At 32.9% G+C, this 15,252-nt stretch overlaps 1 protein-coding gene across 4 annotated transcripts in view; it reads right to left on the minus strand.

The window, feature by feature from the left end:
• Positions 1-15,252, minus strand: part of LOC118196406 (uncharacterized) — a 338,914-nt gene that overhangs the window by 199,776 nt on the left and 123,886 nt on the right. For all 4 annotated transcript variants that reach the window (XM_085807758.1, XM_085807757.1, XM_085807756.1 and 1 more), the window contains one exon: positions 4,235-4,539. In XM_085807758.1, coding sequence (XP_085663884.1) covers positions 4,235-4,539 — 305 coding nt within the window. The remainder of the gene's footprint in view (positions 1-4,234; positions 4,540-15,252) is intronic.

Below are 15,252 nucleotides of genomic sequence, written 5' to 3' on the forward strand. Positions count from 1 at the left end.
GTATAAAACTAGAAGACCCCACAGCTTTCTCTACATACTAACATATCCATCTCATGGCCAAATGCACATTAACATGTTGATGTATGCTTCACAGATGGTTAATGGGCTACTCAGCACCTTCTTCTAAAAAGGCCTCCTTTCCTTGTTTAAAGGCAACTGGCCTTTTTGAACCACACTAAAACATCCCATTATATGAAAACGAATAAATAAAAACACTCTATTATATAAAAAAAATATAAATAAAAAGAATTCTTTAAAAAGAATAAATTTTTTCATAAGATAGAAGCTTTTAAAGTTTTCTCTTACTATATTCTATGTTAATATACGCTTATTTATTAATCTTAACACTCATTTACCATATTTTCATATTTCTTATACGTATTAATTTCATTTGTTAAATACATTACTCATAATCAATTTTATTTTAATTAATCAAGTTCTAAAATTATTAATATATAAAAATTAATAATAATTATTACAATATTCACAATCAAAATATTAAATCCTGCACCATACTAAAAAAAACTGTTATACTATACAAATTTTTCAAAATTCTTTCATGCATTTAAAAATTCTTATCAGCAATTAGAAATTTTCAACATAAATTTAAAAATGTTATTATCTTAATAAACTCCTCAATAAATAATTTTAAAAAAATCTTAAAATTCATTACTTAATTTTATCAAATGTAATTATGAAAAATGAAATCTTTTGATACCACAAACCTTTAATCTTTTTCATAAAATAATGCTACATTTTTAAAATCCTAATTTATACAATAGCATTACTTACTTAAATTTTGATAATAATAACAATTAACAATTTTTATATAATACTTATAGATGCACTAATTAAAAATCTTACTCTATTCATAAAATTTGATGTAAAACTTTAAAATCCATGGCACAAAACCCAGAAATCATAAGCAGATGCATAAATCCTGCAACAAAAATCAATCACATTTTTTCAACTGAACTTTCTTTTCATTAAGAAACGTAAGTGATGTTATAGCGATGGAAAAGGCAGCCTTAATAAATATGTTACTTCACAAGAGCACTAACCTTGATGAGCACTCAACTGCATACTTGAATTCAGAATGCGCTCACACTTATTAATCACTGGTCATAGAGACCACTTTTGTTTTGGCCAAATTCCTTACAATTTTTTAATTGGTTAAAGCAGTTCTGAAGACGCAATTTTTGCTTCACGCATGGTTATGGGTTCAATAGGTGTCCCATAATTTTGTATACACAGCTTATATTTTAGATGGTAGGAAAAGAAGCTTAGAGACGTGACTTTCCTAGATGTAAGCAAGCATCAAAAGAGAATATTCAGAAGGCAGGTGAAGCATTTATAGGCTTAAAAATTCTTTGTTTGAGTTGTGGTTAATGACTGGACAAGAGTTTTCATGATGCAGAATACTGCAGGCATCAATGCAGATTCAAAAGGGTTTAATATTTTTTTTTAATAAGAAATTTAAAGTTCTATTTCCAATTAAGTGTCTTTGATATTTTATATATATTTAAAAAATAAATTACATGTTCAAAAGGAAATTAAAATCATACACGAAACCCATTATTGCATTCATAAAATTTGAGTGCACTTTCTGGGGTTAATATGTTTTCTTTAACATGTTACAAGTCAAGCCTATTTAGCTTAGTCTAAGACTCCATTATGTAACGTTTAACATGTTGATGTATGGATAATTGAGAATTAGGATACACTGGTGTAATTCTAAAAAAATTCACACAAAAAACTGATAAAATTCATGCTACATGAAATTACATCCTATGAGCAATTATTAAATTTCTGATTTACATAGTTATTACATAAAAACTTTAGACAAATTTAAAAATATCAATATTCACCACAGGGTGTCCCACCTATTTTAATTTTATGTGTACATAAAAATTCTTTAAATATAATATCAGAACCATAATAGAGAAAATTTTTCATAATAGTTTGAAACTATCATGGGGTGATTTGCCATTCTTCATATTCACTACTGTACTTTAGTTATAGTCTTACTATACTTTAGTCTGGGAGTAAATGCTTTTTTCAATGAGCTACCAAACTAACAGGCAAGTGCATAGGTAATCTTTCCAGTAGAAGCGTAGCAATTATTAACAGGGGGACCGGAAAATAATGTTGTTTCTGCGCATGTCGATATTTGATTGTCACTTGTCAGCTCCTCGTGTATGTCGAAGGCATGCCAAAGTCATTTTAAGGTTATTGTGACTTGCTCACTTTCAAATAATCCTTTTTTTTTTTTTTTTTTTTTTTTTTTTTTTTTTTTTTTTTTTAAATTTGGGGTGAAATGGCCAGCCAAATAACAGAAGAGCATGTCAGGCATTGTATGTTTTGAGTTTTGCAAGGGTAATAATGTAACAGTTGCGACAAAAACATTTGCTATGTTTATCCACGTGCATTAGATATTCGTAAATGCCAAAGGTTTTCTAAGTTCAAATCCAGTAATTCTGATCTCTACGACTCCTATTGATTAGGAAGACCAACAAAATTAGACAACGACATGCTAAGGGCAGATGTAGAAGCAAATCCATGTCAAACAATCGAGGAACTGTGAAACACCCTTAACCAATCTTGGTCAACCATCCAAGAACATTTAAAGCAGATTGGAAAAATAAGAAGAGCAGGTGTTCGGGTCCCCCATAATCTGTCCGAAGAAAACAAAGCCAACCAATCCATCACATGCAACATATTGCTTCAGTGGCACCAGAACCATTTTTTGGTTGTTTGATTACTGGAGATGAAAAAGGAGTTCTATATGATAATCCGAAACGCAAAAGGCAGTTTTAATAGGGGTTATGAAGGGTTTAGATCCCAAAAAGGTGCTTCTGTGTGTTTGGTGGAGTATTTTCGAAAATGTTCATTTTGAATTGCTGAAACCTGGACAAACTTTTAATGCAGACCTTTATTGTGAACAACTGGATTGAGTGAGCCAATCTTTAATCGAAAAATATGTGACAATTGTCAACAAAAAAAAGCGTCATTCTGCAACATGACAATGCAAGACTGCACTATGCAAGATGAACACTTGAAAAAATTAATGAATTGAGGTGGGAAGTACTGCCTCACCCACTATATTTGCTTAACATCGCACCCTTGGATTTCCATTTATTCCGATCCCTACAACATTTTCTTAGTGGCAAAAAATTTGAAAATCTGGAGGATGTCCAAAATGCCATCTCAAGATATTTTACTCAAAAGTCAATTGAATCAAGAATTGAAAATGTGCATACTAGATGGCAAGAGGTTATTGATAACAAGGGTGATTATATTATTTGTTTGAATTTAATGTAAGCGACATTACATTCTAGTCCCCCTATTATTATTATGGAATTAACACCAAAACAGGAAGAAAAAAAAAAAAGTTACAAGCTCAAAGTATCAAAAATTGGGTAGACCAACAGCCAACATCTATACAAATGGGAAAAGTGACAGAATTATCTACGCAAAAGTTAAATGTAAAAATGATTAACTGAAAAAGTAAGAAATCTGCACCCCATAATTTCTAAATTTAGGTCATCTTTATGTTAACCACACTGCAGACCATATTTTTCCCAGATGCACAGAATATATTTTAAACTATTTGACTGCAAGTTAATTTTTTTATATTTTAATACCACTCTTAACTATGTAAATCTGTAAATAATATTTCCATTTGAAAATACTTTTAGTTTAAATCACTTACATCTGCACACAGATGACAGCAGCACTTCACAATATGTAACAGTTTGCAAATGAAACAAATATTGCATACTAAACTGCTAAAATAATTGATAGAATGGACAGCTGACCATAGTAATCTGCATGCAGAAATAATATGATACTGAACATGAGGCGTAAAAAAAAGGAAAGTGCTGTTCCAGTAGCATTGTGTCATCCTGTGTAAGCAGAACCAGCAATTAGTGGAATTTTTTAACATGTGCAGAATTTATAGGAACACTAGTTTGAAATATAACACAGGGTTTAAAGGGCATATGTAGTTCCAGATGGAAGGGAATGGACAAGGGTCATAAGGGACTAGGTAGGTTGATGTCATTTTCAGTACATGGCCATGCATTCAAGTACACAAAAGTACACCCTAAATTTGTTACATAAAATATAACAAATAACAACAAATATTAAAATACGCAAAAACAATAATACAATCAAATGGACTAAAATATTTATAAGAAATTCACATAAAACTGCAATTTATAATCAAAATCACCTCAGCTTGCATTCCCAAACACATGTTTTTTGAACCAAAATGCATCCTTCAAGTTCCTGTTCCTCATTAATGATAGAATCAAAATCTTGGGTCACATTTTCATATCCTAAGAAGGCACTGCTTTTTTTATTCTGAATAGAATTTGTGACATTTTCTGATGCTGTAGAAGCAGAAATACTTGTTGATGTTCGAATATGGTTTTTTACACACACATTTCTGTTTTCACGATGAACCACCAGTTTATATAAAGCAGAAATTTCCCCATCAAAGGTAAACTTCTGTATTTCAGCATTAAGGAATTCTTTCTGAAATAGAAAGAATATCATTGTAGGATAAATATTAATTTCTTTACAGAAAATGTAGCATGCTGTAATAGCACATATATAACATGATTATTTCAATAATGAAAAAATGTAAAATTTAGTTTCTGCTTTAGTTAGATAGAAATTACAGAAAAAGAATCAGTGGATCATTTATTGAAAAATAAGTTTCAATAGGTAAATGCTGCCAAATGTTCAATCTATCCTCACGTCGGTTGAACCACTCGATTCTTTGAAAGCTGCCAGCATTGCCGATCGAATATTGGAAGTTACACCCACTCAGACAAGCACAGTTTCTTTACCTGTATCTGTCAATGGATCTAATAATTCTAAATTGGTTTCCCTACTGGATGATGCCTGCAAATTGCGTGGTAAGGTATTGTCTCTATGACGATCATGCAGTGTTTCCAAAAACTGCTTTAACAGAAAGGAAAGTCCTTCAGCTAAAGCTGTTTCGAACTTTTTCTACTTCTGGCATCATCGCAAATTCAATGAGAAAGCCAAAATGTGTGTTCTTCCATGTATGTTGCAAAGAAACAAACCACGGAAAGTGTAATGGCGACTTGCACTTTACCCTCCGAGTCTCATCGCCTTTTTATCAAATGTCAAATAAAGACAGAAAGTCAAATAAAATCATTATGGGTGACACTGGCTCAGATGTCAGTCTCCTCTCAGCAACTAACGATAAAATACATCAGAGACCTATTATGACATTTTCTCCAGCCAATAGTGCTCCAATTCCAGTTTATGAGCAAAAAATTTGAAGTCTTGACCTCGGTCTTCATCGCAATTTTAATTTTGCTTTTTATGTGTGTAAAGTGTCAACGAATATTATTGGATCTGATTTTTTGCATTATTTTGATTTATTACCTGATTTAAGGAATAAAAAGCTTGCTGATTTAAAAATTCATCTAAAAATTAATTGCAGCATAATTAACACATATTTGTATTCTGTTAAAACAATTATTGCAAATATTGTATATGATAAATTACTGTCTAACTATCCTTCACTGACGAAGCTTCCTGATCATAATGAGACTGTTAAGCATAATACTACGCATTTCATTGAAATTATAGGTCCTCCTATTTCATGTAAGCCTAGAAGATTAGCCCCAGATAGATTAAAAATTGTGAAGAATGAAATCCGAAAAAATGATCTATTTAGGCCACATGCAACCCTCCAAAAGTAATGAAGTCCTCTCCTCTTCACGTGGCACAAAGGCACAAATGAATGGAGACCTAAGAGAGATTTTTGGAGGTCAAACGCTCAGACAGTGAGAGATAAGTATAGTATTTCCAACATCTGTGATTTTGCAGCGGAGTTGCTTGGAGAAGAGGTATTTTCTCAAATAGACTTGGTAAAAGCCTATCATCAAATTCCAATGAATCCATGACATCCATAAAATGGCTACTGCCACTCCTTTTAGACTTTTTGAGAGCATAAAAATGCAATTTTGGCTATGTAACGCAGCTACAACCTTTCAGTGGTTTATCGATGAAGTAACTTGTGAGCTGCCAGGAGTATTTGCTTTTGTTGACAATATATTGGTTGCATCAAAGGAGCATCTGATACACTTGAAAGCTCTTTTTGAAAGATTAAGTAATTATGGGTTAAGAATAAATGTATCTAAATGCAATTTTGGTTTAACATCTTTGGAGTTTTTAGGTTTTCACATATCTGAACAGTGTTTAAAACCTTTACCCGACAGAGTGAAAGGCATTCAAAATTTTCCTAACCCAAACTCTTTAACTCAATTAAGGAAATTTCTCAGCATTTTGAACTCTTACATATGTTTTGTTCCAAGAGCTTCACATGTTTTAGCTTAGCTGAACAGGTTATTGAAAGGCTGCATTAATAAAAAGAAACCTTCACAGTCAAGGAAAATGAAAGAATACCCTCTCGAATGGCTGAGATAGCATTCGCCAAAGCAAAAAAGGGGCAACTGCGGAAGCAACCCTTCTCAGTCATCCAGTTCCTAGTGCTACCTTGAAACTTTGTACTGATGCATCGGACATTGCAGTTGGTAGCTCATTAATGCAAGTACACGATTCATTTGGGAACCAATGCGTTTCTATTCATCAAACTCAGTAAACAAAGGAAATGGTCAACTTATGATCAAGAACTATTGGCTATATATTTGTTTATTACGAAATTTTGGCACATGCTTAAAGGCAGGGTCTTTATAATCTACACAGATCGAAAGCCCTTAATATGTGCTTTACGCAAAACCCTCAAAAATGTTCTCCACAGCTTCATCATCTTGATTTTATTGGCCATTTTTTCACTGACATACGATACATCAAAGGTCGTCACAATATCGTTGCTGGTGCCTTATCCAGAGTAGAAATAGATGCAAGTATCTCATAATCAACACATTGATTACAAAAAGTTATCCGAAGCACAGCTTCAGAACTCCAAAATTCTCTATCTCAATCTTCACCAGTTTTTAAACTAGAGAAACATTATTTTTCCTTAGAAGATGTTACTCTTTACTGTAATACGGATACAGGTACACCTCGCCCATTCATTCCTGAATCTTTTTGCTCCAACCTTTTTCCCAGTAGATCCACTCTTTCTCATGCTGGTATTTCAGCTTCAAAAGAATTAATCAAAAAGCGTAGTTTTTGGTCTAATATGAAGAAATTTAATAAAACTGCTGTTCAATCTTGCCTAGAGTGCCAATGTTCTAAAATTCACAGACATTCAAAATCACCTTTGGATACCTTTTCCTTGCCTGATGCAAGATTTGCACATATTCATATTGATTTCATAGGTCCTCTTCCACCGTCTGAATGCACTGCTATTGCATGACAATTCCTGACAGCTTCACCAGATGGCCAGAAGTTATATCTACTGCCGACATGTCAGCTCAGACTACTTGGAAAGTGTTAATGCATAACTGGACAGCTAAATTTGGCTGCCCAGTATCAATAACAACTGATCAAGGCCGAAATTTTGAAACTCACTTATTTAAGGATTTAATGAAGATTTTGGGTACACACCAAATTCGAACTGCTGCTCAGCATCCTTAGTCCAATGAGATGATTGAGAAATTTCATAGGCAGCTTAAAAGTGCAATAATGGTTCATAACAATCCAAAATGGAATGAAATTCTGGCTATAGTTCTGTTGGGTATCAGATCTGCTATTAAGAAAGATATAAATGCTACCTGTGCCTAACTTGTTTACGGTACAACACTTAAGATTACCTCCAGATATGCTGAATTTTACTAATTCAGTACCTCAATCTGAATGTTATGTTTTATAGCTCCAATCAGTCATGCATTCAGTTAGACCAATTCCAATCTCTAAGTATGTTCAACTATCAATTTATGTACACCCGGCACTTCAAACCTGTTTTCATGTATTTTTACAGATCGATTCTGTTAAACCCCCTCTAACTCCACCTTACACTGGACCTGACGCTGTTGTTAATCAAATGGGAAAAAATTTCATTGTTGAGGTAAATAACAAAAACATTACAGTTTCAATTGATTCCTTAAAACCAGTGTATATGTTGTCAGAATGTATGGATCTGTAATTCCATATCAAAAAATCTGTGAAGACTCAAACATTGTTCCAAAACAAGTAATTACTCATCCACATCTTTAAAACATCCACATCAATGGACATCATGTGCATTTTCCCAAAAAAATTATCACTGTAATATAATTGAATGCTTTTTCTCTTGTGGTCTGCTGCAAAAGTTACAGTATATAAATACTTCGAGTCATTTGGGAGTTGCTTAAAATTCTTATTTTATTAACTTTTCATTATTTTTATTTAATTAAGATATGCATTGTATTGTTATACATTTCAATGAGAATTTAAGTATATTACTATTCATATATTTTGTATTTCTTGTTTTTTTTTTTTTTTTTTTTTTTTTTCTTATGTACATTTTCAAGTTGCGTATATCTTGAACTCGAATTTTGTAATCAAACCCTTTTCTGCCGTGACTGTGTCACTGGGGGAATACTCCGTGGTAGTCTTACATTCAGCTGCACATGCGGCGAGATGATGTCATGCTGTTTTTGTAATAACTGGCGACGCAACCAGTAAACTCGCTCACATTGCCTTATCTTGAGTACAAGAAGGTTTGAGTATTCATGTAGGAGTTTTCCGTTTCAAAGAATAGTTTTGTTAATAAAGTTGTGTTTTAAAGATGTGGAGTGATTGCTTTTAAAAATTTTCTCCAAGCCATATCCTTTACACCATAAGATGAGGCAAGTACAAGTGATAGTACAGATAAAATAATAAGATAATAGGCTAATTTACATAAGCCTTACAAACAGCGAAATTAACTTAACACTAGGAGCTTTAACAGACAACCTATCTGCTTCATGAGGAAGCTGAAATAGATGGTTTGATCAAGTTTGCCTTCTTTTATTGCTCTGTGCAAGGCTAGTGTACTCAGAGTCGATGCTCAGATATATATGGAATGTCGAAGGGAAGATTTGTCTTGCAACATGGTTTAGTACAATTTTACGTACACCTCAAATTTTGAGGCTGCTTTTAGCCTCGGCTTGGGAATGATTTTTGGCCTTGTTTCATTCAGCTGCTGAATATAGATGCGCGGAGAAGTATTTGACCCCATACAAGCTATTTTCTTTGATGAACTGGTTGACAGAGAGTTTATAGGCTTTTCTTTATGCTAAGCAATTCTTGCTGATAGTTTTCTTGATGTTGAACTGGTGTTTTGAATTTTTGTGTTTGTGTATTTTGCGTTAAATGAGATCTTCGGTCTGGTAAAATCTGGCTTCTACTACAGTGGCTTGGTAAAAGTCTCTGAAGTATGTGTTAATATGATTCCATTTTGGCCTTTTACAGAGACCTTGCAGTAAAAACCTAGGAGTTACCAAAACCTTCTGGTAAAAGCCTGAAACAAGGAATCACTTTTGACAGGATTTTCCAACAGTGTGTCTCAAAAAAGCTTAAAACAGACTTTTTTAATTGATAAAATAAATTGTAAAAGTGATCAAAATAAGTTGTGATTTAAAATTATGTCGATGGAACTGTCTTACAATTATTTTTCAAAGACTTACAAGAAATAAAAATAAAAAATGCAATATTTATACCATTTCAACAACTCGACTGAAAGGGATGGCACCTGACCTGAGGACTGAGTGGCTAAACGGGTGAGTACCCATCCCCTCAGATAAACCAACCTACTATCCGCCACCCACAGCCAAGTAAAAGGGAGGTGGCAGAACATACAGCATTTATTATATCAAGAATAGCAATTACAGAAGACATGGTTAAATATATAGCAAAAAAATAAACATAACTACAACTTCCAAAATTACAACTGGAACACATTATATAATAAAAAACTTTCTGAGAGTCAGTGAACTACAATGACTGCCATCTATATGATTAGTTCAGAGTACATTAAGAAATATCATGACGAAATAGTCACAAGTATAGTTCACGCTATAAACAAATTGTTGGCAATTCAAGTTCCCAACTGTGCACAAAAGTCTTACTGGTGGAAACGTAAAGATACAGATGCTCAGCTAAGGTAATCGCAGCATTAAGGTTAAGATGAGGAAAGTCTATGACCAACAGTCAATGGCAAAGTTCCACATGAAATTATGGTTTGAGTACAGTATAAAAGAAGGTATAGCTGAGAAAATCCATAATGCATGGTCTTAATGGCTGGAAATTTATATAAAGGTGGCAATGTAATTAATCACCGTTTCAACAGTAAGATGACGTGAAAAAACTGAACTAATGCACAATTCTCTCAATAAATGCTGAAGAGATTTTCGTAATTTTTTTAATAATTTTGGGAATAGATAAAAAAAATTGACAGCTCAGAAAGACAGGTTTGCCACTCAAACAGGAAAATGAAATTCCGTGACTTTTCCAGGTGTATTTTAAGAAAATTTCAGTCTATCCATGTAATGCACATGTACTGTTCTAAGAGATAAATTAATTATGGTACCACTCAAAAACACAAAAATTTGCCAATTACATATAACTTATATATATATTACATATAACTTATAAATATAATATATTATCCCCAAAGCACTAATATTATTATAACTATAATAGGAGCTGTTTTCTCCACCGAAGATTGAGATTAGCATCTGCCGAATCTGGATTAAAAAAGGTCTTTTTTGCAGACATTTTGAAGCTAAACGAAAGAAACATCTACCTAATGATATTTTTAAATAAATTCAGGTACTTTATATCTATTTAGCTGCATACATAAGCAAAAAATATCAGACTAAAAGTGCAAAATAAATAAGGTGTATTACATATATTTAATTAAATTAATTATCAAGCAAAGCAGTAATAACAATTTTTGAAAAACCAATTTTGGTCAAGAAAACATCTTGCGCAATATGCTGCAAAATAAGTAAAAAATAAAAATTGTAGAAAGCTCGCCTAAAAGTTACCAAGAGCTGCTGCTCCAAAAGGTTTAAGACGTTTTCAAAAATTAATACACATGAAAAGCAAATCATTTGACATGTAAAACATAAATACAATAAAATTAAAAAACAGAAAATTAAATTATTATATACATTATTGCAACAACTTATTATATGCATTAAATTATTATTACATATACATAAACAGATTATAAAATATTATTAATTTACATTAGTGATTACAGGGATATTTAAAAGCATTACGATGTATTCAAAGAAATATAAAAATAAGGGATATTAATAAAGCATAAAATATTTCATATTTTTTACATGCTTCAAACATTTTTCTGATGGAGGTTTGTTCTAATTTTTCCTAAATTTTTTTTTTTTTTTTTTTTTTTTTGTGAATCATGTAGAGTCATAATCTCTTGCTCTGAGACACTCTGTTCTAAAAATTTTAGGTATTTTTTACTATGCTCCAGACCCTCATCAAAAGATATTTTTTCAATACTATCAAATTCATTATTTGTATCAGTGTTGGAATTGTCTTCTCGCTGTGGCGAGTTAAAACAGAGCCAACGATTTCATCATCAGGTCATCTGATATGCCAGTGTTGGCTCATCTGAACACATCATCCATTCAACATCTTCTTGCAAAGCCTCCTTATTTATTCTTTCAAATATAAAAGCAATTCTCTTGCTTTAACCCTTGCTGAAATGAGCCTAAAACCAGAAAAATCATGGTCATCACTTTCAGTTTCAATAAACAGAGAAGATGGCCATACATAATGCCAGGCATTTACTAATGTTGTTTGGGAAACAGAATTTCATGATTCAGCTAACAAATAAATGCAGTCTATGATAGTGAATTTTTTTTTTATAATCACAAAGTGGAATAGAATGGTCACTTGAAAGAATTTTTTTCAGAAACTCTGATTTATAGTGGCATTTAATACTATGTGCCCTGGTCCATTGGTTGGATCAATGATGTAGTATTTGGGGACAAAACAGGGGCCGTGACATTACCACTTGTTAAAATGGTTGCATCTGGATGTGCAGAGCAGTTGTCTAACAATAATAAAATCTTGCAATTTGATGGTAACCCCACACTTTTACAATGCCTTCTAGCCTCTTTAATGAAATGCTCCATGACCCATTCAGTTATAAGTTGTTTTGTGAACCAGGAATTTGTATTATTCCTGTAAATCACAGGTAAGGATTTTACTCCTTCCAGAGTTCTAGGATTGCTGCTCTTACCCCCTACCACTGGTTTACATTTGTAAATTCCAGCTGCTTTGCTTCATACTAAATTGGAAACACTTTTTTTAGCTTCTTTCATCCTTGACAGTGCACTTTCTTCAATTGTCACAAATGACTTTTTTGGAAAACATTGCCAAAATAGTCCAGTCTCATCCATATTAAAAACCTGTTCTGGGCTAAGACTTTCTTCTGCCATTAACATAGAAAATTCATCAATAAACTCCTCTACAGCATCTTTATCTGCTGAAAGTTTTTACCCACATGCTTTCAGATAACGTATACCGTGTCTCTGTTTAAATCTGTTCAGCCAACGCACGGCTCCTCTATTTTTAAATCAGCATGAATCTGCTTCCCCTTTTCTCTCATGAGTGATACTGAAATTGGTACCCCATCACTCAGTTGCTGCCGGAACCAGTCATACAAGACAGCATCAAGGTTTGCCGATTTCGCCTCATGCAAAGATTTCCAGTTTCGGATTCCGGTGTTAGAATTATTGTCACTGTAAAATTTCAACAGCTTCTCTTTATTTTTCCATATATCATACACAGGCTGTCTCAATTCAATACGAGTCTGCTATAAACTGAGGAATAACACCTGCCTCCATCTTTTGCAGAACTTCCACTCTTTGCATTACCGTCATTTACATTTTTCAACATTGCAAGCAGTAAAATCATGACTGTGTTTCTTATCTGTCATTGTATTAAGAAGCACTGAAATTTAAAATATTTTTAATTTATCCACAAACTATCCAGATTAAAAAAAAAAAAAAGCCAGCACTGAACAATCTTGTGAAAAACAAAGTAAAAAAAATACAACGTAAATCGTGAACTTGAAAGAAGATTTGAGCGAATTGTCTGCTTTTTTACCTCGATGCAGAATGGAGAGGAAAAAACTTTTATCTTGATGTCGATAACTTGGTATTTTCATTATGACTCGTTATTATTCGGTATTTATGACGTCATTATTCGGTAAGTAGTTTTCCATCGATATTTCGTACTCCATGTTACAGTTTCCAGAACCTATAAACTGAATGTTTATATTTTGAGAGGCAATGCGGATTTCAGGTCGGCCGATTTTTGGTATTTGACTGTATGCGCTATGGCCTTGGCAAGATTTTGAAAATTGTCGCCAACACCAAAATGACCCATTTACTGCTAATCATAATGTCCCCAAATCCCATGTATACGGTACATGGAGATTAGAATAGAATACATGGAGGCTATTCTAATCTCCATGGTACCCTATACTAGGGATTAAACCAATATTATTTTATATGAAAATATGTATTTTCCTTAGTTCAACACGCACTGCATATGTGCATGCAAGTCTCTCGATACTCGAGGTCACTGGAAACCAATGTTGCTGGAAACTTGCTTTGCCTTTCTAAAAGACAATCTGATTGGAGCTGCAAAAACTGGCTCTATGCCAGCTGGCTGAATGATGCTCATGCGATACATAATTCACCAACAAAGTGATTGCTTCCAAAGTTCATGCAAAACAGTAGCGTCTTCGTTCTGCAGAGCTTACGCTTCACGCATGCACAGTGATATGCTTCGCTAACGTAACACGCTGGCATCTGCTATATTTTGGCGATGTATCATGAGAATGGCGATTAAAAGACATGTTGTTCTGTTAAATATTGCTGTTATGAAGTTAACTCTGACTTAGCAGTTTACTTGTGTCTTACATTTAGTGTAATTATTACAGAAGAAATTTTTTTTGTTTGGAATGTACGAAGTCCTATTCATTCTGACATAATCAAAGGGTGCATATTATTAAGTGTCATCCTTCAAAAATAGAGAAATTAGCTCCTACATTCATAATTGCTTGCAAATTTACATGTGATGATTGTGAGGAAGTTCTTTTTGAAATAAAACCTGCTTTGTGCACATGAAGCATAGAACATGGTAAAAATTACGTACTTGAAAAAATAAGTTTATATTAGAAAATACTTGACCTATAATATCAATGCAACCCTACAAGAATTTACAACTTTTTTGAATGAAGTCTTTCTTATACTGAGCTATGGGAAAACAGTTTTGGTGAGAGGGTATCTTTTATTTGACTAGATAACAGTAAATTAAAATGGTCTGAAACTGAAGCTTCAAATGAAAAGATTAATTAAACTGTCACAAGTTATACAATAAATATCGATCAAGTTTTGATGAATTAATTTCAAAAGGTTTGGTCAGCTAATTATGAAATTTAGAAAAATATAAATTGGGTAAAAAAAGTGGGTAAAAAATCTCAGTCATTTCAGAGAAAAACACATTTCATTGCACAGTGCCATTTAAATGATGGAATACATTTTCAAGCATGCTAGACACACTGGCAGCAATCAAAAGAATATTGTCAATTATAAACATCATAAAAAATGGTTGGAAGAAAAAGGTAAACTGGCTGAATTGACAATAAAAGCTTTACTAAGCTGCAAAATTAATAGTCAACTAAATTGCAGTGAATTTTTCATTACCGTTAAAAAATAACAAAGAATTTTTAAACAAAGTTCACACTATTGATAAAAAACACTAGTAAGAACACTAGAGACTAATGATAAATACTAATGAATAATATATTGAGTTACTTAAAATTTATTTTAACTTGTTTTTTGTTAATAACTTTTTTATTTAGCCCTTTTTAATCTTACACAGGGTTCATAGCCACATTTTAGTTAAAAAAATAAGCACCTACAAGCACTTTTCAAGCACATTTTAAGGAAAAAAATAAGCACCTGTCTAATTATGTAGGTAAGTTGAAAAATAAGTTTCCCCTGTCGACTGTGGTCAGAGTTATGTATGAAAGTCAAAAAATAGAATGAGACATTAAAGATATCACATACCTTTATTTTTCCACATAGGTACCACGTACATTGAGACATTTGTCATAGCGCTTGATAAGCTTCAAAAAGCCCTCCAGGAAAAAATCAGGGCTTTGCATATGGAAGAAGCGTTGAACGGCTATGGGCAAAAGGCGACACAGCAGGAAAACGCGCAAGTCACCGATACACCATTGGGTACAGGTCGCTGCAAATCAAGCAGATGGCGCTGTTGCAGTGCCTG

The sequence above is a fragment of the Stegodyphus dumicola genome, chromosome X1 (genome assembly GCF_044657685.1).
Source record: "Stegodyphus dumicola isolate Sdum_Otavi_A_Nest chromosome X1, ASM4465768v1".
Classification (NCBI taxonomy): Eukaryota; Metazoa; Arthropoda; class Arachnida; order Araneae; family Eresidae; genus Stegodyphus; species Stegodyphus dumicola.